Source organism: Molothrus aeneus, chromosome 21, assembly GCF_037042795.1.
Source record: "Molothrus aeneus isolate 106 chromosome 21, BPBGC_Maene_1.0, whole genome shotgun sequence".
NCBI classification, from domain to species: Eukaryota; Metazoa; Chordata; class Aves; order Passeriformes; family Icteridae; genus Molothrus; species Molothrus aeneus.
In genome coordinates, this window is record NC_089666.1 from 772,643 (window position 1) to 799,821 (window position 27,179).

The following is a 27,179-nucleotide window of genomic DNA, read 5'->3' on the forward strand; positions in this document are numbered from 1 at the left end:
TGGAGATAACATCTTTCCCTGTAAATGTTATTATCCTGTATATGTTTGGGCCAGGGAGAGAGGGGGGGTCACCATCTGTGTTTTCCAATAAAAGCAAATTAAAGTTGAAGCCCATTAAGGATAGCTCAGTTGGGATTCTGAGCAGGACTCTGGAACCTGCTGGGAGCGAGTTGCTTGCAGCCTGTGCCACCAAGCAGGGTGACAAAACCTCATTTAGTATCAGCAGTGCTGGGAGGTGGCACTGGCTGTGCTCACTGTCCCCACTGTGGGTGGGGGTGGCCCCAAGGAAAAGAGGGACAGAGCTGGCCACAAAGCCATGCCCTGGGTTTGTGTCACCCCTCCTGGTCCCCTCCATGCTCTTCACATCAGATGATGGGCAGGGCTTAGTGAGGAAGGGGTGATGTTGTCCAAGAGCCAAGCATGTGCTCCTTACCCAGTGATGCTCTGCAGCCTCCAGGCTGCATCCCAGGACTCCTGAGGCCACCTGTGCCTGGGACCACAGGCCAGTGGGTCTGGTAATACAGGATACTGTGTCTAGGATACAGGAGAGTGGCTGTGGGTATCAGAGGGGGCTGGGCAGTGCTGCAGCACCCTGGGCATTACACCCTGTCCCAGTGGCTGCAGGGCACAGTGGTGGGAGCAGGTTAATGTGTTATACAGCAGCTCTTTGCCAGGATGCTGCAGCCAGGAGCTGCACATGGCACCTGCTCCTGCACACCAGTGACAGTGGCTATGTGTTTGGGCACTAGTGGTGACACCAGTGTCTGTCCCCCATGGGGTGGCTGTGCCACACTCAGCTGGACCAGAGCACTGCGTGGTGGAGGCTGATGGTTCCTTTGGGGCTGGGGCACCTTTAGAAGGAGCTTCTGGGCATGGGACTCCAACCTCCCAGAGGACCCCTGTGTCCGTCCCCAGAGAGGAAGAGACACCTGGAGGCTCTCAGAAGGAGCATGACCCTGTTCTATCCTCTTGGAAAAAGGCCTACTGGGGAATTCAGTCTCTGCTGGGCCTGGATGAGACTGGGTGCAACAGTTTACCCTGGGACTCCCTCCCTCAGGGTATCTCCCAGCCCATGGGGTCAGTGCCACCAAGGAGAGCCATCAGCAGTGACAGTAGCAGTGGCTGTTAAACGCCTTCATCTGGGTCTCCTCTGTGTGGCTCCTGCATTCCCAGCAGCAGCAGGAGGGCCTCTGCTTGCTGGCATTTGGCATCTGCATTGTGTCCTGCCAGCAGCCTGCCCTCGCTGAACTCAGACCACCTACAAGTCCCAGCTCCTTTTGGGACAGATGCTGCCAGTGGGTCCCTGGTGCTGCTGGAGCAGCTTCCCAGAGAGCTCTGGTGGGCTTTTCCTGTTTCTGCTGACCTGTGGAGCAGCTGGTGTGGGGAAACTGGGACAGACAGGATGAATCTGCAGCTGTGAGTGGGATAATGTGTCAGCTGGATGGAGAGTGGTCCAGCCTCACATCCAGCCTCACATCCAGCCTCACCTGCTTCTTCAGCAGGGGCTGAGAGGTCACAAAATCAGAATTCCCTTCTGAAACCTGGAGCTGTCATTCTCCTCGCAGGCAGGCAGGTGAGAGGGACAATCCTGGGTGGGACACTGAGTGCTTGGAAAGCAGGACACGTGCTGGGGTGACCTGCAGGACCCCATGGGCTGTTGAGTTTGGCTTCTCCTTGCTTTGAGCTTTTCAGCAGTGGAGCACCCTGCAGGGCAGTGCTTGCACAGCCAGGCCTTCACAGAGAGAGGAGGAGCTGGGAAGAGGGTCTGGAAGCTGCTGGATTTGGGCCGTGGCTGTGCTCAGCCCTGGCTCCTGGCTCACCCAGTGGCATTGCCATGGCCCCCATGCCAGGTGCAGCTCTGCCCCAAGCCCAGCTTTCCATATTTTCTGGTCTAGCAAGGCTGGGAGCTAAAGACCAGTGGTTTCTTTCTGCTCAGCAGTGTCAGCCCTGGGTTTGGTCCCCTGAGAATGGTCCAGACAAGGTGTGGGCAATCAGAGTAAGGGAGGGATTTTGGTGGGAATTGGAAAGCATAGCCCAGCTCATGGCACTTCTCTCATGGAAATGCAGGGGGAGTTCCACCTGGGATTGCTGCAATGCTGTGCCAAGGGCAGAGCATTGGGGCCATCCCCTTGTTTGACACCAGTCCTGAACCCTAGTGTCTCATCAGCTGAGCACCACCCAGTAACTGGGTGAGAGTGATCCAGCAGGTTCTGCTGAGCCTCACCAGCTTCCATCCCCTGCTCCCTTGCTGGCTCTGGGGCTGGCTCCTGCCTCACAGGGCTTGCAGGAGCTGTGACTGATGTCCTAGGGAACTGAGGAGCGAGGAAGGCCCCGTGACTCCCCCAAACTGAGGACATCTTTCCCCTGCCCGTGCTGTGTGGTATCTCTGGGGTCAGCTCTCCCTGCTCCATGGGCTATCAGTCTGGATCCTGTTTGGCTGGTCAGAGGCACTCTGTGCAATGGAGATGATGGACATCATCCTAATCCTTAGGTCTCTGAGTCTGGCTGGACCTAATTTTTCAGGGAAGGGTGCTGAATGAGCAGGTACCTCAGTGCTGGGTTCCCAGCACCAGGAGCACCGGTGTGACCCTCTGTGCCTGACCTCGGGGTGCCCTTTGGGGGGAGTGGGGCGTGTTGGGGTCCCCATCGCAGCTCAGTCAACCTCCCTCCATCAATCACTGTCCCCCTTGGAGTCTGAGTGGATCCCTGAGTGCCATATCCCAAGGATCCTGTACTGCTGCTCACAATGCAGGGAGCTGTTCCCGCGCCAGGGCTCAGCCGGGGGGGGATTGGGTTTCAGCTCGTTCCGCTGGCCCCTGGCCAGGCAAAGCAAAGCTCAGGGCTGCAGGGAAGGGCCACTGGCTTTGCTCGGCCCCGCTCAGCTCACGCTGGCAAAAATATCATGATCAGGCTCCAGTAAAGCACAGGAGGCAGAGAGGGGCCTTTCAGCATGGGGAAGGGCAGGGATCTGTGCTGAGGGCTCCTGGGGTGGGGACAGACGGGTTTCTCATTAGCCACCCCCTGCCCCGGGATGTGGGGGCTGTGCCTGAGGCCAGGGTGGGTACATGGTTCCTGAAGCACATGTTCCTGCATGGAGGAGCTCATCCTGACCTGTGGTGTCTCCAGTGCAGATCCTGATCTTGCTCCCCTTGCCTGGGCTCTAACACTATGTGTCCCTCCAGCCTGGAGCTGATGAGGTATTTTAGGTGGGCTTCCAGGTCATGTACGGGACTTGGTGACAAGGAATGATCTCCCACTGTCTCTGCCTTAGGATGACTTTGCTCCCAGCCCATCAGAGTGAGCTGGAAGCTTCTTGCCTGCTTTGCACATCCAGCACTGGCCGCAGCTGATGTGGTCATGGGTTCACGAGAAGCTTGCTCCCTGTGTTGATAATGTTGGACCAGGATTACAATCCTGGCAAGTGTCCTACCCTGAGAGAGGAGCCTTCGTGAGGAGTGAAAGGGGAAGGGAAAAAGTTGTGGGTGGAAAAATGAGGGTGGAGGCTCCAGCTATCTGTGGGGCTATTTATTTGCCCAGCTGTTTCTTTATCTGGATGAGCTTGGAGCCTGTGAATGTGAAGCATTTGCCAGGACTTCTGAGAAGCTCAGGTCCGGATACTCCAAATTGGTCTGAATTGGCAAAACTCCACGCAAGTTATTTTTCCGGATGGAGAGAAGTGTGTCTGCAACATGCACAGCTCCTCTGTTAATCCCTTCCACCTCCAGCCTCTGCTCCTGCCCCTTGGTCCTGCCACCCTCCATCCCCACTCCTGGCCAGCCCTGCTGCCACCAGGACCCAGCGTGATCCCAGACTTGTCCTCCCCTCCCAGTTCTGTCCACCAGTCTCATTCCTGATCTGGTCAGATGGGAAAAGCTGCTGCAGCTGAGAACCCCACACTCATCTCACTTGTGGCTGAGCAGCAAGAAGACCATGTGGAAGCACAGGAACCCCCATCCAGCATTTTCACAGCAGATCCTCTGCACGACGCTGTCTTAGCGTGGCTTCGAGCATCTGGAAGTGGTGGGGTGGGGGTGATGGTGTGGCTGGAGATGCCAAGTGTCCCTCCAGAGCCATGGTGTGCCCTTAGAGCAGGCAGCAGTGCTGGGGACAGCCCCAGTGCTGGGGGAAGCTGCTCAGAGAGAACATCTCCAAAGTGAGAAGCACAGGCACTGGTCCCCGGGTGTCCCATGGGGAGCAGTGTGGTTCCCTGTGGGAAGTGGGACAGAGCTGTGTCTGCTGGTGTGGAGCAGCTGCAGATTTATTTAGAATGCTGTGGGCAGCATGTGGAGCTGCAGATAAACACACGGGAGGGGAGAACAGAAGCAACAACATTGAGGAGACGCTGCTGTGCAGGGAGGGCTGCACTGAGCTGCAGCTATCGCAGCCACCAGCGGTGGGCCAGGGGCCAGGCTCCCACCCCTGCCACTCCCACATGGCTTTGCTCCATGGCCTGGGTGCCACGGGGATCCATCTTCATGAGGCTGCCAAGGAATCAGCCTCTCACCCTGTTACCTGGTGCTGCCAGACCAGCAGGATGGCACCATGAAAGTGGCTGTGACAGTGAGTGAAGTTGCCAAGGTGGTGGTCAAGGCATTAACAGCTGGCCTTGGGGTTGCCCATGGTGGAATTGGTCTGTGTTTTTTGTCCCCAGCACAGGAGCTGGTCCTGTTATGTGCCCATGTGCTTGTATGAGCATGGGGCAGCCCCAGGTAGGACCAGGGAAGCTGCTGGGGGAGATGTGGCTGTGACAGCCCACCATGGTCACCCTGGGCACAGAAGTGGCAGGGCAGGGCAGCCCAGTGGAAACTGCAGGTGGAGGAGCTGCCTCAATAGATGATGGGTTCCCATGCCTTGGGGCTTACCACACTTTGTGTGGAGCTCACACCTGTGGCAGAACTTTGTCCAAATGATGTCCCTGGGCCTGGAGTCACCTGTCACTCAGAAGTGTCCATGAACATCTGGAACAGGTTGCCCAGAGAGGTTGCCCAGACTCCCCATCCCTGGCAGTGCCCAAGGCCAGGTTAGACAGGGCTTGGAGCAACCTGGGATAGTGGAAGGTGTCCCTGCCCGTGGCAGGGGATGGAATGAGATGAGCTTTAAGGTCCCATTCAAACCAAACTCCTCTGGTCTGTGATTCATCCAAGATCCTCACAGAGATGCTGATGTCATTGCAAAGCCTCTCTTGGTGATTTTTGATCAGTCTTGGGATTTCAGAGAGGCCCCAGCTGACTGGAAGTCAGCAAACATTGTCCTAATTTTCAAGAAGGGCAGGAAGGAGGACCCTAGAAACTACAGGTCTGTTTCACTTCATTGCCTGGTAAAATCAAGGGAGAGCATTATTCTGAGAAGTATTGAAAAACACCTGGAGGACAACGTAGTCATTGGTCACAGCCAGCACGGCTTCATGAAGGAAAGCCCTGCTTATCAAACCTGATTTCCTTCTCTCACTGGGTAAACCCACCTGGTTGATCAAGAGAAGCCAGGAGATGGAATCTTTTTTGATTTCAGCAAAGCTTTTGATACTGTCTCTCACAGGATCCTTCTGGACAACCTGTCCAGCCCCCAGCTAGATAAACACATCATGTGATGGGTGAGAAACTGAGAGTCAGGCACAATGGGTGACAGTGACTGGGGTGACATCAGACTGGTGACCTGTCACTGCAGGGCTTTGTCATTGCCCTGCGCTCTTCAGCATCCAATGACTTGGACACAGGACTGGAAGGAATATGAGGCAAGTTCACAGAAGATACAAAACTGGGAAGAGCTGTTGCCTTCCTCAAAGGCAGGGAGGCCCTGCAGAGAGACCTCAACAAAATAGAGGACTGGGCCATCACCAACCATGTGAAGTTCAACAAGAGAAAGTGCCAGATTCCTTACTGGGGATGGGGCAACCCTGGATGTGTGGGTGGACCAGGCAACAAGAGGCTGGAGAGCAGCTGCAGGAAGGGACCTGGGATCCTGGTCAATGGCCAGCTGGATCTGAGTCAGCAGTGCCCTGGCAGCCAGGAGGGCCACCCGTGTCCTGGGGGACATAAGGGAGAGCATGGCCAGCCAGGCAAGGGAGGGGATTGTCCTGCTGTGCTCTGCAGTGGGGCAGCCTCACCTTGAGTGCTGGAGCAGATTTGGGCACCACAATATTAAAAAGACATGAAGACATGAAGTTAGACAGCATCCAATCCAAAGGAGGCCGTGAGGATGGGGAAGAGTCTGGAGGGAAAGCCATATGAGGAGATGCTGAGGTCACTTGGTCTGTTCAGCCTGGGGGAGACTGGAAGAGACCTCATTGTGCTCTTCAACATCCTCCTGAAGGGCAGCAGAGAAGCAGGTACCAATCTCTTCACTCTGGTGAGCAGTGATAGGACTTGAGGAAGCGTCTGGAGCTAAGTCAGAGGAGGTTTAGGTTATATATTAGAGGAAGGTTTTTCAACCAGAGGTTGGTTGGGCACTGAACAGGCTCCCCAGGGCAGTGGTCACAAGCCTGTCTGAGTTCAAGGAGTGTTTTGACAGCACTCTGAGGCACAGGCTGGGGGAGTTGGGGTTCCCTGTACAAGGCCAGGAGTTGGATTCCATGATCCTTGTGGGTCCCTTCCAGCTCAGCCTATTCTATGATTCTATAATTCTAGATTGGACAGGGCCTGGAGCAGCCTGGGACAGTGGAAAGTGCCCCTGCCCATGCAGCTGGATGAGTTTTAAGGTCCCTCCCAAAACCATTCTGTGGTTTCATGGTTCTGATTCACATCCCCTTGTGCTGACCCTGCAAGGGTCACTGTACTTCATGGGGACCAGCTATTCCCAATTTTCTATAATTCAGGTGCTCTCTGCTCAGTGTAACCTCATCTCCAAAAGGATTTCAGCCTGGGCAGCAGCTTGGTGCAAAAACTGCCCCAGAAGGGGCACATTGGAGTGTTACAGCTGTGTGTGATGGGGACCACAGCCCTGGGACCCCCTGCACTGTGAAGGGTGATAAACAGGAGCCTCAAACAGGAACCAGGTTTAGGGAGGAAGAAGAAGGAAGCTGAGCTAATTTAGTTGTCTTGGAGATGGATCATTTGCCACCCGTGAGCACCACAAGAGAGAAGGATTTTGGACTGCAGAGTCTTTGTAGAAGGAAAAGGAAATCCAATAGCTGGCAGCTAAATGGTGTAAATCCAGACTAAAATTAATGGAATATCTGGTGTTTTTTATGGGAAGATAATTTGCCATTGGAAAAACTTGCTTAAAACCTGCAAATTTCTTCTCCTCCTTCTCTCTGGGCCAGCCAGAATGGATGCAGAGCTCCAAGGGGATCCTTCAGCTGAGGATAAGGGGGTGGGAGCAGTGGTGTACTGAGCACATTTCCACTGCACTGAGTTTTCATTGAATAAAAGGCTTTTAAAAATGCAAAATGCTTCAAAATATGAACTTTATTTGGGGAATTATTTGTAATGACTTAGAATATATCTTGTTTTCCATTTTAGTCACTGCTATTAATGCACTTACTATGCACCACTGTCATTGATAGTTAAGATAAAGTAACAAATTCAGGGGGTTTTTAATGCTTCTTGCTAGCACTGTGTGAAAAATGTTGTTTTCATTTCAGATCAAACGCCACTGGTGTTTTAATGAAAAAGCAAGATCCTCTGATAAAGTAAACAGTATTATTGGCCTATGTAAACAAATACTCAGTTTAAAAAGAAATTTTGTAAATCTGACCCACAACATTTCGGGATTAGCTGTTTTCCAGAACTCTTCTCAGTGGGAAAAATTGAAAAGAAGTACTTTTTGCTTTTTACTCTTGGAATAAAACCAAATTTCGAAATCCTGGTTTCCTGTGAACTGGAAACCGCTGGCTGGAACCAGGAGTAATGAACAAGCCACAGTCTAAGGAGGATTTACTGCCAGGAGTAGGTGCAGGGAGCACAGTGCTGCCCAGGCACTTTTTGGGGTGCCAGTGGGGAGCAGGAGGTCACATGCATGGAGCAGTTGTCACCTCTGCATCCAGGCCTGGCTCTTCAGTGATGGATCTGCTCAAGGCTGAGCTTTTCTTCCTTTGTTTTTGTTCAATGGAGTGAAAGTGGAGAAGGTGGAGATGTTCTTGAGGGGTTTGTGGCAGTGTGCTTGTTTTTCTGGTGGGGAGAAGCACAGCAGAAGGACATGGTTACACCCAGTAACTCTCCATTCCCATTCTGGGACCACCCTTGGCAGTGTCCAAAGCCAGGTTGGACGGGGCTTGTAGCAACCTGGGATAGTGGGAGGTGTCCCTGCCCATGGCAGGAGGGTGGGACTGGATGGTCTTGAAGGTCCCTCCAACCCCAGCAATTCTGGGACTCTTAGTGTGTATGGGATGCACACTTCCCAGCATCCCTGCAAGTGCATTTGGCATCCCCAGGGCATGTGCTGAAATCAAGGGATTCACATTGTCCCTGCAGAACAGAGGGACAGAATTTCCCCTCTGGGCATGACCATGGTCTCAGCACAGAATCACTGGCCATGTGCTGCCCTGTGCAGTGTGTCCCACCACACTCCCCTCATGTCCAGCCTCGGTGTTTTGAGGCCTTTGGGCAGAATTTCTAAACTGCATTTCCTAAACTCAGGAATATTGTCCTATTTTCTTAAACTGTCAGCCCTGGGTGTGGTGCAGAAAAATCCCTGTATTGCCATGTGGCTGCAGACCTGGAGGAACAGAGAGTTACCCAGACTCTGCAAGCCACTCATGGAAGTGTCCAAAAAAGACTTTTGAGCACTCCCTGGGAAGTGTTAAAGAAGTGAGTAGATGTGGTTATTAGAGACATGGTTTAGTGCAGAACAAGGCAGTGCTGCAGTAATGGTGGGACTCAATGTTAGCTGGCTTTTTGAACCACGATTCCAAGAGTCTGTCCCATTTATTTCTGATGGGGCTGGCTGGCACATTCAGCTGCTCATGTTGGCCCAGATATTGGGGTACCATTACCTGAGCAGCCCTCCTTGTGCCATCAGTGGAGTTAAACCAATCTACAGCTATTTGGGATGAAAAGAGCTCCAGTGTGGGAAGCATCATGAGCTGCAGGAAGGGTGAGGAGGCCTTCCTGCAGCTCAGGAAAGGCTGAGCAGGACTTGTCTGTGCTGGTCGGTGACCATCACCTGACCTATTTCAGCCCAAATCATCTGGAAAACCAGCTTTAACAGTGGTTTAATTTTTTAGTACTTTTAAGTCCTAAAAGTGCTGTTCCTCCCCACATCCTACTGCATCTCAGAGGATTCTCCCTACTATGCAAAGTGCTGAGAAAAAAAAATCCCGCTTTTGGCAAAGGAAACTAGAAGGTGATGGAGGATCCCTGCTCAGGCTGCTCCTCATATGCAGCGGTAGAACTGGGCTGAGGGTACTTGGATTTAGGATTGAGAGGAGGAAAATCCAGCTTGGCTGATGGATGGAAGAGTCCTCACTCACAGCAGGAGACATTGCCTGTGCTGGGCACCTTGAGGTCCCACCTCAAATCCTGGGGTCAGTTTTGGGCCCTTAATGAAAATTATGACGTTGAGGGACTGGATCATTTCCATAGGAGGGGATGGAGCTGGGAAAGGGTCTGGAGCTCCAGGAGGGGCTGAAGGAGCTGAGGAAGGGGCTCAGCCTGGAGCAAAGGAGGCTCAGGGGGCCCTTGTGGCTCTGCAGAGCTCCTGCCAGGAGGGGACAGCCGGGGGGGGGTTGGGCTGTGCTCCAGGGAACAGGGACAGAACAAGAGGAAACAGCCTCAAGCTGTGCCAGGGGAGGGTTAGACTGGATATTAGGGAAAGTTTCTTCATGGGAAGGATGGTTGGGCATTGGCCCAGGGCAGTGGTGAAATCACCATCCCTGGAGATGTTAAAAAACATGTGTGGATGTGGCACCTGTGAACAAGTGGTTCACAAGTGGTTTATTGATGGTTTAATGATGAACACATGATTTAATGATGAACATTTGTTTGGTGCTGGGATGATGGTTGCACTTGATGATCTCGGAGGTCAGTTCCAACCTTAACATTTTTTGATTCCATGATTCTGCATAGGGGCCAGGGAGCAGTGGGCAGTGGGTGGGGAGCAGTTGGGTGGAGGGACCAGTGCCTGGGTCCCCTGGCTGAGATGTGGCCAAAAGGCTCAGTGTGGGATGGGCTCCAGCCCTGCAGCCCTGGGCTAGTTCCTCTCCACCTTTTTCCCTGTCTCCATCTTCAGTCCTTTCATCAGCAGCCAGTGACTCCTTGTTTCCCCTTCCTTCCACAGAGACACTGATGGACTCCACCACGGCGACAGCAGAGCTGGGCTGGACGGTGCATCCTCCCTCAGGGGTAAGGCATCACCTGACGGGGACCTGCAGCTGCTCTGGGGTCTCTTCTGCATGTGAATGTGGCAGGCTTGGCCCAGGAAAAGTCAGGCACTGATGCAAAGTGCCTTGGCCATGTGGAAAGAGCACAGTTGAGGTTTCCAATAGTTTTCTAGGAGATGATACTCCAAAAAATACCCTGGTGTTGGTGGGATGTTGTTCCCACCCCACAGAGTCACACAGTGTGGTGCTAGGGGAATCACAGTCTCCATAGAGCTGGCATGCAGCCACCTAAAAATGAGGAGAGGAAGAAACAATATGCCAAGGCCACCATCATTTGTCCCCAGTGTCTCAGTTGTTATTCCATTGCCTGTCACTTGTAGCAGGATGAGGGCATTAGGCTCAGGTCCTGAAAGGACTGGCATCCCACAGAGAGATGTTTGCTGGCTCAGCAGAACTACCTGTCTTCTTTACCAGGGCCAGGTGTATCCTGAAACATGTTCAAAGATCACCCTGAAGAAACTCCTTTAAAGCAGAGCTTGGGCAAGGCAGTGCATCAGGTTCATCCCCCAGAGGGTGCAAGCACTGCCCAGGCTCCCAGGGAATGGGCAGAGCCCCGAGGCTGCCAGAGCTCCAGGAGCATTTGGACGACGCTCCCAAGGATGCACAGGGTGGGGTTGTTGGGGTGTCTGTACAGGGCCAGGAGTTGGACTCAATGATTCCTGTGGGTCCCTTCCACCTCAGAACATTCTGTGACTCTGATTTCTGCACCCTTCCGCTCATGGGAGAAAACCAGAGTGGAGCCCCCTCTGTGTCCCACGTGGGGCATCACGGTGCTTCAGAGCATCCTGCCCACCTCTGGCTGTGGTAACCAGCAGCAGCCACAGTGTCCAACCCCCCAGACCTGCTCCCTTGCATTTGGATGGCCCAATCCAGCCTGGCCAAAGCCTGGAGATGCTTCCATGCCTGTGCATGGCAGCGGTGGCTCAGGCTCCATCCTGCCTTCCATCCACCCTCTGCAGGGGCTGGATGAAGACGTTTCTGTGGCCCTCACCCCCAGGCTGACAGCATGCCCCCAGTCTGAGCCGACTTGGCAGAAGAAAAGAAAGAGCCCAGAAAAGCCTTGTCTGGGAGATTAAACCGAGCTGTGCAGCGTGGCCGCGGTGCCGCGCCAGGCACGGGCGCTGCCCATCACCATGAGAAAGGGCAGAGCTGCCCGGCCCCGCCAGTGCCCGCCGAGGGGGATGACGGGCACACAATGCAGGGGAGAAGAGGTCAAGTCTCTTTCTCTCGTGGCCCAGCCTTTCTTGTTTGCGGTGTTTCCATATGTGAAGCACGCCCTGCTCCCGCTCCCCAGCCTGGCCGTAATGAGGCCGGGGCCTGCTGGAAGCCTCTCCCTGGGTTATTGTGCTGCTGCCTTCCTTTGAGCTCCCGGCATGTTAATTAGAGAGCCAAGAGAAAGGGAGAGGCTTCTAATTAAGCGTCGAGGAAGCGCAGGGGCTGGTGCACGGGGATGACTTTCTCTCCCATCTGGGAAAAGGGAAGTCTGGAGCCAGCCACTTGCTGTGGCAGGGATGTGGGAGGATGCTGGGGATCCTGAGCCTGGCCCCCAGGGTGCTCCCAGGACCCCCATCGGGGTGGAGATGCCCATCTGGACAGTGCCATGCAGTCCCAGTGGTTGGTGGGATCGCCTCCTGTCTCCACCTCTGAGCAGGGCCCTGAGGGGGGATATGGGCACATCATGTCCTGCTCTGTGTACATCATGGGTGACAATTCTGCGATGCCTTCATGGCCTCATGTCCAAGGGCAGGACAAGGCAGTGCATCCCACTCAGAGGTGGCTGGCCAGGTTGGATGCAGCCAGCATCACCTGGAAGACAGAAGCTGCCCTGTGCTCCTTTTTGGGGATTATTACAGACCCCAAAGCCCAAACAGTTGCTTTATGTCTGGCTCTGAAACTCTTGTGCCATTCATATAAGTCCCCAAACCCTGCCTCCATCTCCTGTTCATCCCAAGCCCTGGAGACTCTCATTCCATCATGTGCTGCTCCTGCCTGACCAAGGCTGAGCTTTCTGGGCTCGTGTCCTTATCCTTCCTGGGGGCTGGGGCAGGTGTGTGTGGGGGGTCCCTTGGTCTTGCTAGCTGCCAAGGTGGGGGTCTGGAGTGGTCCAGGTGAGGGAGAGCCACATCAGAGGCAGGGCAAGGGAAGGAATTGCTTCCACATACTTTGTCTTGATTCCCTCACTCCCCTCCCAACCAGTGCCCTGAAAAGCAGGGAGATCCTGCAATTTTCCACTAACACACCAAATTTATTTCTGGAAAACAAAGCAAATGCTCCGGCTGTGTTTTGCGAGGATGCTCTTCTTGTCCCCCAGCCCTGGCAGCAGATTTACAGCTACTGCCAATCTGAAGTGGTTGGAGCTGTTGGGGATCTTCCCTGACAGCCTTCTGTTGGGCTGTGAGCCTTGATGTGCTAGGAGCAATCTGTCTCCCATCTCCTGAGCCTCTTTCCCCAGTCCTGGGTGCCCTTGTGAGGCCATTTACAACCTGAGGGGCTGGGAGTGCTCTGCTCCTGCAGGATTTTCCCTGGATTTGGTCCTGGCACTGGTGCTGGATCTGGGCTGTGCTGCTGCCCTGCCCTGGGTGTTGTGATCCTGCATCCAGGGCAGGGTTTTGCTTGGGGTGTAACATCCATGGGAAACAGCTCGGCTTCCACTTGAACAGTTTTCTGAAGAAATTCAGAAGGAGCAGTTCCAGCTGGCTGGGACTGTGTCACACGCCAGCAGGATTCTGGTCCCTGTTGCCAGCATTACACAGATGCCCTGGGTGGGGATGGGACTGCAGGGAGATGCTCTGCACTCTGGCAGGGGCTGGGCAGGAGGAGATGCTCTGTGAGCTGAGGGTTCTCCTCCCACAAAGACCCTTCCCTGTTGGTGCTCCCTGCAGAGGAGCAGTGGCCAGTTACAGGCTGCAGCTCATGCCCTGCATCCCCCTCTGAAATGTCCCCATCCTACACAGAATGGAGACAACAAGCACTGGAGGATTTTGGGAAAAAACAGGCTGGGAAAAGGGCAGAGAGCTGGAGAAGGCCAGATGATATCACAGCAGCCCTGAGCTCTGTGGGGACCCAAGGGGACAGCTGGAGCTCTGTCGAGGGGGTTTAGACTGGATGTTAGGAAAAGGTTCTTCCCCCAGAGGGTGCTGGGCACTGCGCAGAGAATGGGCACAGCCTCAAGGCTGCCAGAGCTCCAGGAATGTTTGGACACCACTCTCAAGCACAGGGTGTGATTGTTGGGATGACTGTACAGGGCCATGAGGTTGACTTGATGATCCTTGTGGGTCCTTTCCAGCTCAGGATGTTCTCTGTAACTCCACGGAGCTTCCTCCAGAGCTGGCAGAGTCAGTCAGCTGGGGAGAGCTGGGCAGAGCTTCCCATGGGGAAATCTGTCAGCTCTGAGCTGTCTTGCTGAGAAGGATGTTGCTGTCATGGCACAGCTCATAGGCATGTCTGCATCCCATAGATCCAGTTCAGGACAGCTGGGGTTGGGACCTGAGCACCTGCTGGAGGAGCCCCAAAGCATTTGACTGTCAAAGGGGCAGGGATGAGGGCTCCAGTGGGACTTACCCAGCACCTCCCTTTTTGGGAACACAGCAGGATTGGCCATAGTCCCATCCTGCCCCTGGGAAGAGGCCCTGGCTGCAGCCAGGCAGGAGGTTTCATGGCTTATGAGGAAGCAGGTCCTGTTGCCATGTCTGTAACCAGTGGCACTGGTGGCAATCCCTGTGCTAAAGGCACTGTGTTCCTTTGCCAGAGGCACAGCAGTGCAGTGCAGCCATCGGCACAGTCCCTACTAAAACCATTTCTGCAGAGTAGTGGCCTTGCTGTCTCTCCAGCTGCAGAGAGGCTTGACCCTGAATCCAGGCATGGGGCATGGTGCTAGTGCCAGCAAGGTGGCCTGAGGGACCCCTTTGTCTGCACAGTGTGGAGTCTGCCTGGGGCACAGTGTGGGTCCAATCCTGCCCAGGCAGGTACAGGGCACCTGCAGGGGGGTGCTGGGAGGAGGTGCTGGGCACTCTGGGACAGCCTGTGGGACAGGGTGGGCACAGAGAGGGGCAGCTGGGGCTGGCAGAGCCTACGTGGCACATCGTGGGGATGGGAAGAGGTGAGCAGGGTGGGGAGCACCCCTTCAGAGCAGCCCCTGACTGTGTGTGTCCTGCCCACAGTGGGAAGAGGTGAGTGGGTACGATGAGAACATGAACACCATCCGCACCTACCAGGTGTGCAACGTCTTTGAGTCCAGCCAGAACAACTGGCTCCGCACCAAGTACATCCGCAGGCGAGGAGCACACCGCATCCACGTGGAGATGAAATTCTCTGTCCGGGACTGCAGCAGCATCCCAAATGTCCCAGGCTCCTGTAAGGAGACTTTTAACCTGTACTATTTCGAGTCAGACTTGGACTCGGCCACCAAGACTTTTCCTAATTGGATGGAGAATCCTTGGATGAAGGTGGACACGATCGCTGCTGACGAGAGCTTCTCACAGGTGGACTTAGGTGGACGGGTGATGAAGATCAACACTGAGGTGCGCAGTTTTGGGCCCGTCTCCAAGAATGGTTTCTACCTGGCCTTCCAGGACTATGGGGGCTGCATGTCCCTGATTGCCGTCCGTGTCTTCTACCGCAAATGTCCCCGTGTGATCCAGAACGGGGCCGTCTTCCAAGAAACCCTGTCGGGAGCAGAGAGCACCTCGCTGGTGGCAGCCAGGGGCACGTGCATTGCCAATGCTGAGGAGGTGGACGTGCCCATCAAGCTGTACTGCAACGGTGACGGCGAGTGGCTGGTGCCCATCGGCCGCTGCATGTGCCGGGCTGGCTACGAGTCCGTGGAGAACGGGACCGTCTGCAGAGGTAACCACGGGCTCTCCTCTGCTGGGGGCACTCGGGATTTGCGTCTGGGATCTGCATGAACCGTCTGGGAGGGACCTCCTTGGGCAGGGGTGGCAGAGGGGCACGTGTGGAGGCTGACTCCTTCCCCAGCTGCTCACTTCCTGCCCCAGGCTCATCCGTCCATTGCAGAGGTTGTCCATGACCTCCGGGTCCCCAGAGTCACTGGGTTCAGGGCTGGCGCCGGTTGCTGGTGCCATCCATGCTCTCCAGGTTTTGGAGGCACACACATGTGGTGCATGTCACCAATCTGCAGTTGCCTTCCAAAATCCTGGGGCTGTTATGCTGTTGGTTTTGCTGTGTGCTTTGGCATGGGCTGAATCTCTTCTTGGATGAGGGGAGTGGGAAGGCAGGGTCCCAAAAGGGTGCAGTGCGAGGGAGCAAGTTGTCTACAGTGTTTTCCTGGTGAGGTGCAAATGGCCCAGGGCAGGACATGGTCATGGCCTCTTCAGAGATACCTGGCCCCTGTGCTCCTCAACAGCCGGAGGTTTCCTGCCCTATAAATGTTCTGCCTCTCTAGATGTTCTCCTCCCCCACAGATGTTCAGAGCAGACTCTGTGAGTGCCTGCTGAGCTCAGCTGGGCACCATGGAGCCAGCCTAGTCCCAGGCCAGCAAGAGGCTCAGCACTCCCCTCCCTGAGCTGATGTCTGTGCCCCCGTCCAGTCATACATGGGCTCGGGAAGGTTCAGAAAGGAGCTCCTGGGGTTGCTCAGAGGAAGGTGGGGACCCCAGAGCTGTGTGATGGGCACCAGCAGCTGTGCCATGCACGGAGCAAACCACAGAGTTTGGCAAACAGGATCTTTTTCCCCTGTCCTGGCTGAACCTCCAAATCCCTCTGCAGTTCCAATAGCATTGGCACACTCCAAGCAGAGCCAGGGCTTCTGAGATCCATTACAGACACGTTGGTGGCCACTGCAGAGCCAAGGGAGGAGCTGTGTCTCCTCTCTTCTGGCTCTGAAGGTTTGGCCAGGTAGAACCAAAGCAAGGGGAGGGTGCTGGTAGTAGGAGACAGACACACTGGAGAGGGGAATGGAGAATCTGATTGTGCTCAGTAGGGACTGCAGGCTGTATCATCCCCTTGGAGAGGGCTCCATATCTGCTGCTAGTGGCTGGGCTGCTCATGCACCAAAAATCAGGTCCTGATGTGCTGTGGGGATCATTTAATATCCATTATTTCAGCTACTCCATGCTTAGCCACTGAACGCCTCTTCCCACCGAGCTCGGGCAGATCAAGTGTCTTACAGCCTTAGCAGGGATGGGGATGGGGGCAGCAAGGAAGCACTGCTGGAAACTGAGCCCGGCTGATCCCTGCCTCGAAGGGCAGACGGGGCTTTTACAACTCCCAAGTGAAGCATTCGTAGCAACACCAGAGAGCCCCAGTGATTCATGGCAGCTTTTCCGTCTCAGCCTGTTTGTTCCCGGAGCAGACCCAGCCCTGCACAGTGCTTTGCTCTGATGCAGCCGGGGTTTCCTGGGGAGCCCCCGGTGCCACTGCGAGCCCAGCCGAGGGGCAGCCCCGGCGCATGGCCCGGGAGGGGCTCCCGGGGCCGCTCCTGCAGAGCCCTGTCCCGCTGGGCTGGGGGAGCAGAGCCGGCAGGAGCGGGGGCCGAGGCGGGGGAGCGGGAGGGAGGGAGAGGCCGGTCCCCTCTTTGTCTGGGCAGCAGCAGCCGCAGCAGCAGCAGCAGGATTTTGGGAGGTCCGGTACCTCGGCAGCTGTTCCTGCAGCCGGTGCTGGCGAGCGCCGGCCCCGCGCTCCCCGCCCTCATTAATCACGCGGTGGCCGCCAGCCCATCGTCTCCATGGGGCAGCTGGCTCGGGACTGCCTCCCCTTCCCCTTCCCCTTCCCCTTCCCCTTCCCCTTCCCCTTCCCTTTCTCCTTTCTCCTTTCTCCTTTCTCCTTTCTCCTTTCTCCTTTCTCCTTTCTCCTTTCTCCTTTCCTTTTCATTCTCCTTACCTTTCCCCTTCTCCTTCCCGTTTCCCTTCCGTTTCCCCTTCCCCTCCCTCTTCACCTTCCTCTTTCCCTTTTCTTCCCCTTCCTATTCCTTTCTCCCCCTCTTGTTTTCTTTCCCTTTCCCTTCAGTCTTTGCCTTTGCCTTCCCCATTCCTTCTTTCCCTTCCTCTTCTCGCGTGGGGTGCAATCAGGGCTGGATGGCACCCGGGATTGTGCCCCTCCATTTTTCCCTGGCAGCCCCCAGAAGAGGAGTGGGGACTGGGAGGAGAGCCAGACACAGAGTTGGCAGGACAGCCATGGAATCTCTGTCCTCTCCCAGCCCTCCCAGTGAGCTGCACAAAGGGCTGGGAAGGGGCTGCTCACCCAGCTCTGCTCAGGAAGGACCTGTGGGATGTGTCGCTGTGGGATGTGTCTCTGTGGTCTGTGTCCCTTTGGGATGTGTCCCTGTGGGATGTGTCCCTGTGGTCTGTGTCCCTTTGGGATGTGTCCCTGTGGGATGTGTCCCTGTGGTCTGTGTCCCTGCGGGATGTGTCCCTGCAGGATATGTCCCTGCAGGATGTGTCCCTTTGGGATATGTCCCTGCATCCCTGCCCTCCTCCCGCCGGGTCCCTGCCCCGCTCCCTGTGGAGGCAGCGGCAGAGCCGCCTGGCTTGGAGGACTCACTCCTACATGTGGCTGGCAGGTTTGCTCGTGTTTCCAGGGGTGGGAGGGACTCTGGGCCCCTTTCCAGAAGCAAAACAATAGCAAATCTGAGCTGGCTTTGGGGGTGAAGTTCTCTCACACACTCAGGCGCCCAAACAGGACGTGGCAGGGAGCATGGGGGGCCAGGTCCTGCTCCACCAAGGGGTCCAGGTGGAGAAGGGCATCCCAAGGAATGGACAACCCCTGTGTGCAGCTGGAAGGAGTTGCTCATTTTCTCCGCTGGGTTTTTCATCTGGCTAATAGCACGGCAGCCTGCTCGCGGCAGTGTGCACAAGGGATATTTATGGAGGAAGTTCATGCATCTAACAGCTTAAGCTCTTCTAAGCTCGCAGCCCCAGCACAAAAGGATTTGGGGGCAGTTAACAATTCAGTGTGGTTAAGAGATTTTCATTTGGCTGGGCTGGCTTGCCGCTTCTGCAGGCCCTGTGAGGGGCTGGCTGCTGCTCCTCGCTGTGAGGGGCTGCACACACCCCAGCCCCGTCCTCCCCGCTTCACCTTCTGCTCCCTGCCTGCTTTTCTCTCTCCATCTCCCTGTTCTTTGTCTGCGCCTCCCCCTCCTCTCCTCTCCCCTCCCCTCCTCCCATGCAGCACATCGAGCGTTTCTCCCTCTGCCTCCCGTGCCCATTGGCTCCGCTCAGGCACGGCGGGGGCAGAGCCATTGTGTGCCCTTGGGCTGGCTGGACAGAGGATGGGCACTGCCTGCATGGTCTGGGGCTCAGGGACAGAGGATGGGCACTGCCTGCATGGTCTGGGGCTCAGGGACAGAGGATGGGCACTGCCTGCACGGCTCTGGGGCTCAGGGACAGAGGATGGACACTGCCTGAACGCTCTGGGGCTCAGGGTCAGAGGATGGGCACTGCCTGCACGGCTGTGCTGCTCAGGGACAGAGGATGGGCACTGCCTGCATGGCTGTGCTGCTCAGGGACAGAGGATGGGCACTGCCTGCATGGCTGTGCTGCTCAGGGACAGAGGATGGACACTGCCTGCACAGCTCTGGGGCTCAGGGACAGAGGATGGGCACTGCCTGCATGGTCTGGGGCTCAGGGACAGAGGATGGACACTGCCTGCACGGCTCTGCTGCTCAGGGACAGAGGATGGGCACTGCCTGCATGGTCTGGGGCTCAGGGACAGAGGATGGGCACTGCCTGCATGGTCTGGGGCTCAGGGACAGAGGATGGGCACTGCCTGCACGGCTCTGGGGCTCAGGGACAGAGGATGGGCACTGCCTGCACGGCTGTGCTGCTCAGGGACAGAGGATGGGCACTGCCTGCATGGCTGTGCTGCTCAGGGACAGAGGATGGACACTGCCTGCATGGTCTGGGGCTCAGGGACAGAGGATGGACACTGCCTGCATGGTCTGGGGCTCAGGGACAGAGGATGGGCACTGCCTGCACGGCTCTGGGGCTCAGGGACAGAGGATGGGCACTGCCTGCACGGCTGTGCTGCTCAGGGACAGAGGATGGGCACTGCCTGCATGGTCTGGGGCTCAGGGACAGAGGATGGGCACTGCCTGCATGGCTGTGCTGCTCAGGGACAGAGGATGGACACTGCCTGCATGGTCTGGGGCTCAGGGACAGAGGATGGACACTGCCTGCATGGTCTGGGGCTCAGGGACAGAGGATGGGCACTGCCTGCACGGCTCTGGGGCTCAGGGACAGAGGATGGGCACTGCCTGCACGGCTGTGCTGCTCAGGGACAGAGGATGGACACTGCCTGCATGGTCTGGGGCTCAGGGACAGAGGATGGGCACTGCCTGCACGGCTGTGCTGCTCAGGGACAGAGGATGGGCACTGCCTGCACGGCTCTGGGGCTCAGGGACAGAGGATGGGCACTGCCTGCACGGCTGTGCTGCTCAGGGACAGAGGATGGACACTGCCTGCACGGCTCTGGGGCTCAGGGACAGAGGATGGGCACTGCCTGCATGGTCTGGGGCTCAGGGACAGAGGATGGGCACTGCCTGCACAGCTCTGGGGCTCAGGGACAGGAGCTGATGGCTGCTGCTTCCAGCCCTTCATCCCTTCTGCAGCTCCTCTCCATCACAGCAGGGCATCTCTGGTTCCTGCCTTCTCTTTGTTGTGCTCCTGCAGCACTGAGCACTGGGAGTCCTGGTAGTCCTGGTCTTGCTGGGGTGAAAAGGGATGGTTTTGCCATGCAGAAGCTGGTGGTGACACTCTCTGGCTGTCAGAGACATCTGGTGTCATCCCTTGGGGTCACAAGCCTTCCTAAAGAGGAGAGGAGCTGCTGAGCTGATGGGATGAGGAGAAACCAAGTCAGATTCAGGCTGGCAGCTGTCTTCTCCTTGGCTCTCTTCTCTGTTCTCTGCCCCTCTAGTCTGCTTTTGTGAGACCCTCCTGCAATGTTGCCTCCAGCTTTGGAGTCCCCAACATTAGCAGGATATGGAGCTGCTGGAGTGATTCCAGAGGGGGCCACAGAGATGTTATGAGGACTAGAGCCCCTCTGCTCTGCAGCTAAGGCTGGGAGAGCTGGGGATGTTCACCTGCAGAGGACTCCAGGGAGAGCTCAAAGCCCCTTGCAGTGCCTAAAGGGGCTCCAGGAGAGCTAGAGAGGGACTGAGGAAAGGGATGGAGGGACAGGACAAGGGGGAATGGCTTCAAATGGACAGAGGGCAGGAACAGATGGGATATTTGGAAGGCATTCCTGGCTGTGAGGCTGGTTAGGCCCTGGCACAGGGTGCCCAGAGCAGCTGTGGCTTCCCCTGGATCCCTGGAAGAGTCCAAGGCCAGGCTGGACGGGCCTTGGAGCAACCTGGGACAGTGGAAGGTGTCCCTGGCCATGGCAGGGGGTGGGACTGGATGGGCTTTAAGGTCCCTTTAACCCAAACCATTCTGGGATTCTCTGATTTTGCAGCTTAAGGTGGAGCTGGCCCTCCCCTGAGAGGAGCCCCAGGGCTCAGCAGGGTCCCCTTCTCTGCCATGATTTTGATGGCCAGGGCAGCAGATCTGCCACCACCCCACCATGTGTGGGTGACGTGGGCTCAGGTGTGACAAGCATGTGTGACAAGGACCCAGAGCCATCCCTCCAGCACAGAGGGTGGGAAGCAGCCAAGCTGTACTTGGGATTTGGAGGGGGCCAAGTGTGTGCTGAGGGCTGAGAGCAGCTTCCTGATGTGCTGGAGCAGGGCCTGTCTGAGCTGTCTCATAGTCACAGCCCATGAGGACATGATGTTTTCCTGATAAAAGGCTATTTATGGCTCTGGGCCTGTTTTGGGTCTGGGCCTCCTCTGATAAAGCTGGACCCAGCCAATAAATTGTAAGGCTCATGGGGTAATCGAGTTCTTCCAGGAAGCATTCCTGGTTGAACTGGAGCAGATACAGCCAGTTGTTCTGGAAATGTTTCCAGAGACAGAGAACTGCCCATTAAATGCTTCCAGAGGCTGTCCCTGCTTTCTTACTCTGCTGGGCCTGGCACTCCCACCTCAGAGAGCTCCATCCATCCATTGCCACACCTCTGTGCTCTCTGTGCCTGTTTGAGGGTAATCTTTGGCCCCTGCTCCTCTGCTAAGGTTTTCAGCCAACTTTTTTGGCTCTCCCCAGCCCTTGGCACTGCTTTAGCATTTCCCTTGGCAGATCCAGTTCCCCACATACAGGCTACTCATGGCAATCAGCTGCATGCCAGAGGGGATGCTGAGATTCCCTCTGCCTGCATCTCCCCTCTGTTTAACCACTTTGGCAATGGCATTTCTCTGGATGCTTTTGGAGGATCCTTGTCCTTTCTTGTGGGATTGGGAGAACTGGGACTGCATCCTTGTCCCTGTAGGTGTGATTTGACACGTTTGTACTGAAATGCAAGTTTCTTGCCTGTGCCCAGTTCCCCAGGGATTGCTGTATCAGGAATCCATCATTCTCAGTATTTACCACTCCACAGCTTCCATGTCAACAGCTAACTTTATTGGGAACACTTTGGGCTTTCTCCTGGGTCATTGATAAAAATGTTAAACAGCCCAGAGGCACGAACCACATTTGTTGGCTGCAGCAGGAGCAGCCCCGCTTGCATCTCCGGCCGCGCCGTGTCTGCCTGCCAAGTTTTAATTCATCGAGGATGTCCCATGGTGTCGGTGGAGCCACTGATTTCAGAACCAAAATATCCCGTGTGTTAGCCAGGGAAAGGCTCTGCAGAGGTTTGGGTGGGTGACATTAATGCCATTACCCCCCAGTCAATCTTGTAATTGCATCAAAAACCCATACAAGGCTAATTTGCCTTAATCTGTTTTCCCTGAGTGCACACAGGTTGGCACTACTATCCCTGCCTTCCTTTAATCCCTCACTGACCCAGTCCTGGAGCTGTCACAGCCTTATTTGACTGGTACTGATGTTGCAACCCTAAAATAGCCACAACTGCCTCATTTAGCAAATAGCTTTTTCCTCCATCTCTGAAACACCCTGCTGCCTCACGGCGTGTGGAAAGTGAGCATTGAGTGTGCCCCAGTCCATCACTTACACCCCCTTAGGTAGGTGCTGCCCTGACAGGCTTATTTAGCAATGTTTAACTTTAGTGGCTGCTATTTAACATCTTGAGTTACTGCTGGAATGGAAAGTATTCCACCATCATCCTCAAAGATGATTACATCACCTGGCTCCTTCCCAAGTACAAAACAGGAATTTGTCTGCCTTTTCTACAGGCTTGTTGACAATTTGAATGCTCCCAGCCGGCCGGGGCTCGGTGGCATTGTTGGATTCTGCTTTTGGGGCTTCTCCCTCTCCTCCCTCTCTGTCTGGGAAGCAAGAATACAGGGTCTTTCTTTCCATGGCTTTGATTCTTCTTGCTGACCTCTCCATGTTGTGAGGCCAATTAGGGCTGTGGTGGTGACTGCAGCTGCTCATTGGGAGCCACTCCACACCTGCCTTCTGCTTGTCCTCTGCACATTCCTGTTGGAGTTTGGGCTTTGGGAGGTTGGAACAGGACCCAGGGGAGCTTGGCAGAGCAAGGGGGTGTCAGACAGGGGGGCTGAGGCATTGATTTGCTGGTGGTGTGAAGCCCCCAGAGATGCTGATCTCACAGGGAGGGTCACACATGGTCCAGGAGTGGGGCAAAAGATGTGCTACCAGAGGAGGGAGATGGACCACTCACCTTGAATAGGAAATGCAGCTTCTGAGGAACTACACCTTCTTGGGAAACAAAGGAAATGAGAGTTCCTTTCTCATTTTGCTTCCAAGACAAGGAATGGACTGAGACCTTCCACAGAAGTATTTTCTCTGCAGAGAAAGGGAGGAGATGAGGTTTTTGAGGACATGAGAGTGGATTTTGAGCAGCAGGAGATTGCAGAGCTCTCCCAGCCCTGCTGTGATGGTGCAGGAAAGACCTCAGCAGGATGCATGAGGTGATCTGGGAGCAGCCCATGGGAGCCCAGAAGGGAACAGCCTCTTCTCATTTATCAGTGTGAGCAGGTCAGAAATCCCTTGGGTTGGAGGGAAGGATGAAGATCTCAGGTCCAGCAAAGCCCTGAGGGAAATGATGGCCATTCCTCAGGGAAACGTGGTGGAGTTTTACATTACCACTGTCTGCCACAGCTGCTGCTGCCCAGAGCCTTTGCCCCAGCCCCTTCATCCCTCTGCTCAAGGTCTCACAATGGTTTGGGTTGGAAGGGACCTTGAATATCACACAGAACTGCAGGATGGTCTCTGCCCCCTTCCCCTCCTGGGATGGGCTGTTCCCTCCATCCCACTGTGCTGGAATCAGCGAGGGGATGTGGGGAGGGCAGTGAAAGCAGACCTGGGGCTGGTGTCCCCTCTGTCCCTCTGGGGCACAGGGACACCCAGAGACACGGGTGCTTTGCTGGAGCTGATGTGTACCCAGGAGAAAATCTCCCTCTGCTTTATTTTTACAGATGAAACAGCATTTTGGATCAAACACCACATTCCTGGTGCTGCTACACCCATGTGAGCAGGGAATAGCAGCTCTGGCAGCATCGTGTGCTGGTGCTGGTGGGAGAGCAGCATTTATTCATTTATTCCTCTCTCTCCTTCCTTGGCCTCCCTTTCCCCCCTCCCCCCCTTTTTTTTTTTTTCCTGAGAAAAGTGGTAAACATTAATAGGAGCTGGAATGAATAGCTGGGATTCAGGCCCAGGATTCCAGGATTTTAACTCATTATTGCCATAAAATGAAGGGAATGTAGTTTTTTGCTATTAGTTTTTTTCCTTTGATTGATTGAAAGCTCTCAAACATCTTGGGGGGGAAGGAGGATTTTTCCTTGAACTCCCCACAGTGCTGGATTTTTATGGGGCAAGAGGAGAATATTCTTCATCATATGTAACTTGAGGAAGATTGGAGAAAATACTGCTTTTGAGGATTTTTTTCTTTTTCATTTGAAATTTTTCAGCAAGCTGGGCCAAAGCCAAGAGATTGTATTGTACATTTAATTTTGGGAAATACCCTCCGACATTCTCTGCACTGATTTAAAATTTTTCTGATGTCAGATGAGTCAGATGTGCTCAGTTAGAGCACAGCTCTTTGATTTTAGCCACACTAGGTAAAAACCTTGCAGAGAACTTAATCTATAAACCATGATTAGCTCAATTAGCTCCAAGGAAACTTGTTATTGTTCCCCTTATGCCTTAGAAACATAATCTGTCACTGGGAAGTGCACAGAAAAGTCCCCATAAAGGTTGGGAAATTGAATCAAAGTGTTCATAGCTCATACAATGGCTCTGTTAACACAGACCAAACTTCAAACAAGGTTTAATGAGGTTTGGCCAAGGAAAATACACTTTTACTGTCATGATTTGAAGGAGACCTTAAGTTTGGTGATGCTGCTCTGTGATGCCCAGTCCTTGTGTGGGTGGTTGGAACTTAAACACCTCCTGCCTTCCCCTCCAGACCCTTCCCATCCTTGAGTTCCCTCTTTGGATGCTTCCCAAGAGCTTAAACAGAAGAGGCTCTGAACCACATCCTGTGGGCTCCAGCAGGAGTTTTCCTCCCATAGGGCAGCAGCCCCCTGCCCACCTGGCTTGAATGCTTTTGCTGGAGTCCAAGTAGTGGGGAAAGTGGCTGAAGGACCAGAGAAGCTGTAGTTTGTAGGATGGCAGGTCCTGGAGATGGAAAATGGGGAGCAGGGAATAGCATGAGCAGGAAAGTAGAAGTCATTTGGTCTGGAAAGCAGCCTGAGAGGGGGAGGCAGGAAAAGGTTGTGGTCTGGCACCCAAAAGGGGACCTGTGTGAACACATTGTGACAACCTGTGAAGCCTTTTCAGGTTTCTGCAGCAAGATCTTCAAAATCTGAGATCTCTTCTTCTCCTCAGCATGTTGAAATGACACCTGCCAAGGAGTTGGCATCCTCAAGAGTCCTTAGAGGTAACCCAGAGATTTTGGCTCTGCTCCTTGTGTCAGAAACCAGAGAGACCTTAGCAGAAACTGATGTTGTCACTTGGCCAGGGGGAGTCTTGATGCTTGAGTGTGTGGTTCTGCTCCCCAGGCACTTGGACCGGCCCCCAGCTCCGTGAGGGGCTGTGGGTACCCCAGTGATGCTGCAGCAGCAGCCAGGGATGGGCATCCCTGCACCCTGAGGTGAGGGCCCCCTTGGAGAGCCACAGGCTGGAAATAACTCCCATGGCCAGGAGCAAATTCCAACTGTGTTTGGAGGGAATATCTTCAGGATTTGGGCACTGACAGTTTTCATCAATGACAGCCTCCTACTTTTAGTCTGTTGGCACTTTCAGACTATTGGCACTTCTGGACCTCACAGAGACCCTGTGTTCAAACTGTTGTTAAGGCTGAAACCACAGCCAGCAATTTCCCCCAAAACATTGTGATCCCAAGAGTCCTGTGGTTGTTACACCCGCAGCTGGACAGCAACAGGAGCAGAGTGAACGATAAATGATCATGTGAGAAAGGGGTCATCATTCAGATACCAAAATGCCCAAACCCTCCAGGTTTGTCAGAGTTCCAGTGCAGCCTGAAGTGCAGCCCATGGAGCAGGCTAACAGTCTTGCTTTGCTCCCCATGGCATTTCTCCCAGCCTGGATGGCTTTGGAAAAGATTGTGGTGGCTTCTGAAGTGGCTGCAGGAGCAGCAGGCAGTACACTCCATGGGATGCCCCAGATCTGCCTTTTTATGGCCCAGGCTCTCCAGGAGGCTCCAGGGGGAGGCAGGAAGGGGCTGTGCAGCATCAGGACCATGTTGGGCAGCAGGGAGAGGTTTCCATCACACTGTTCCTCTTTGTGCCCCTCAGGACAGCCCTTCCTGGGCAGGGTGTCTGCATCCCCTGGGACATGCAGGATGGATGGATGGGGGCAGGGGCTGCAGGCAGTGGCCCCAAGTGCCCATGTGTATGGAACAGTCAGGATGCAGGACATTGCTGGGCATCAGACCCCTAACCTGGAATTTCTGAGGGGCTGGTCTCCCTCCTGAGACATTTCAGTGGAAACCATCTGTTTTTCCCAAGCCTTTCTCTGCCCCTTTCCCTCCCCTTCCTTTCACCTTATACCTCATCTCATGTACTGGTGACAGTTCTGCAGTGTCTGTCCATATTGCTGTCACCACAGAGGATCCCAGAGGATTATTTTGGCAGATTCCCTGTTCACTCCCACCTAGATGGTTTGGGATCCTACAGAACCACCTTTGGCTCTCAGAGATCTCAAGGAAGGAGGAGGAGGAGGAGAAGGTGATTCCTCAGGCTGCCCAGGCAGTGGATGCTGGAGCTGCTCCCTTGTGCCAGCCATCACCCAGAGGGTTCCCAGAGCTGGAGGCAGGAAGCTCAGGAGGGTTTATCCCAGTAAAGGGTAAACCCTCTGCTGCAGGCCTTTCCTTGCAGCATGGTGAGCAAAATGATTTCTGAGCCTTTCAGTGCATCTGTGCAGCCTCATTAATAAAACTGAATGAGGAAAAGGGGGAAAACAGGAATAGAAGAATTTGGGGAATGACTCATTCACAGAGAAGCTTCTCATTCCCCTTTCCCTGCAGTGCTGGATTCCCCAATCCCCAGTGATGGATTAAAGCCTGCCTTCCTTTGCCCTTGCAGGGCTGTTTGTCCTGGGATGGGGACAGTGAGCACTGCCATCCTGTCACCTGCACAGGTACCATCCCCTGCCTCAGCTGCCACATGGAGCCAGGCAGGAATGGTGGTGTTTTACTCTCAGTTTACACCCTGGGAGTGAACCTGTGGCACCAACTGAGGAATAAGAGATGAGGGAGGTGTTGTAGGAAAAGTAATCTCCAGGTTTTCTCCAGTTTGCTTTTCCATCCAGGCAAATCCCAGCCTCAGGACCTTCCTGGAGCATGTGCAGAGACAGGAAAAGAGCTGGGGAAAGGTCTGGAGCATGAGTCTGATTAGGAGTGGCTGAGGGAGCTGGGAAAGGGGCTCAGCTCGGAGAAAA

The 27,179-nt window shown here is 54.9% G+C and overlaps 1 protein-coding gene across 4 annotated transcripts in view; it reads left to right on the forward strand.

Moving 5' to 3' along the window:
* Positions 1–27,179, forward strand: part of EPHB2 (EPH receptor B2) — a 134,113-nt gene that overhangs the window by 28,854 nt on the left and 78,080 nt on the right. For all 4 annotated transcript variants that reach the window (XM_066563799.1, XM_066563797.1, XM_066563798.1 and 1 more), the window contains exons 2-3: positions 10,213–10,277; positions 14,476–15,160. In XM_066563799.1, coding sequence (XP_066419896.1) covers positions 10,213–10,277; positions 14,476–15,160 — 750 coding nt within the window. The remainder of the gene's footprint in view (positions 1–10,212; positions 10,278–14,475; positions 15,161–27,179) is intronic.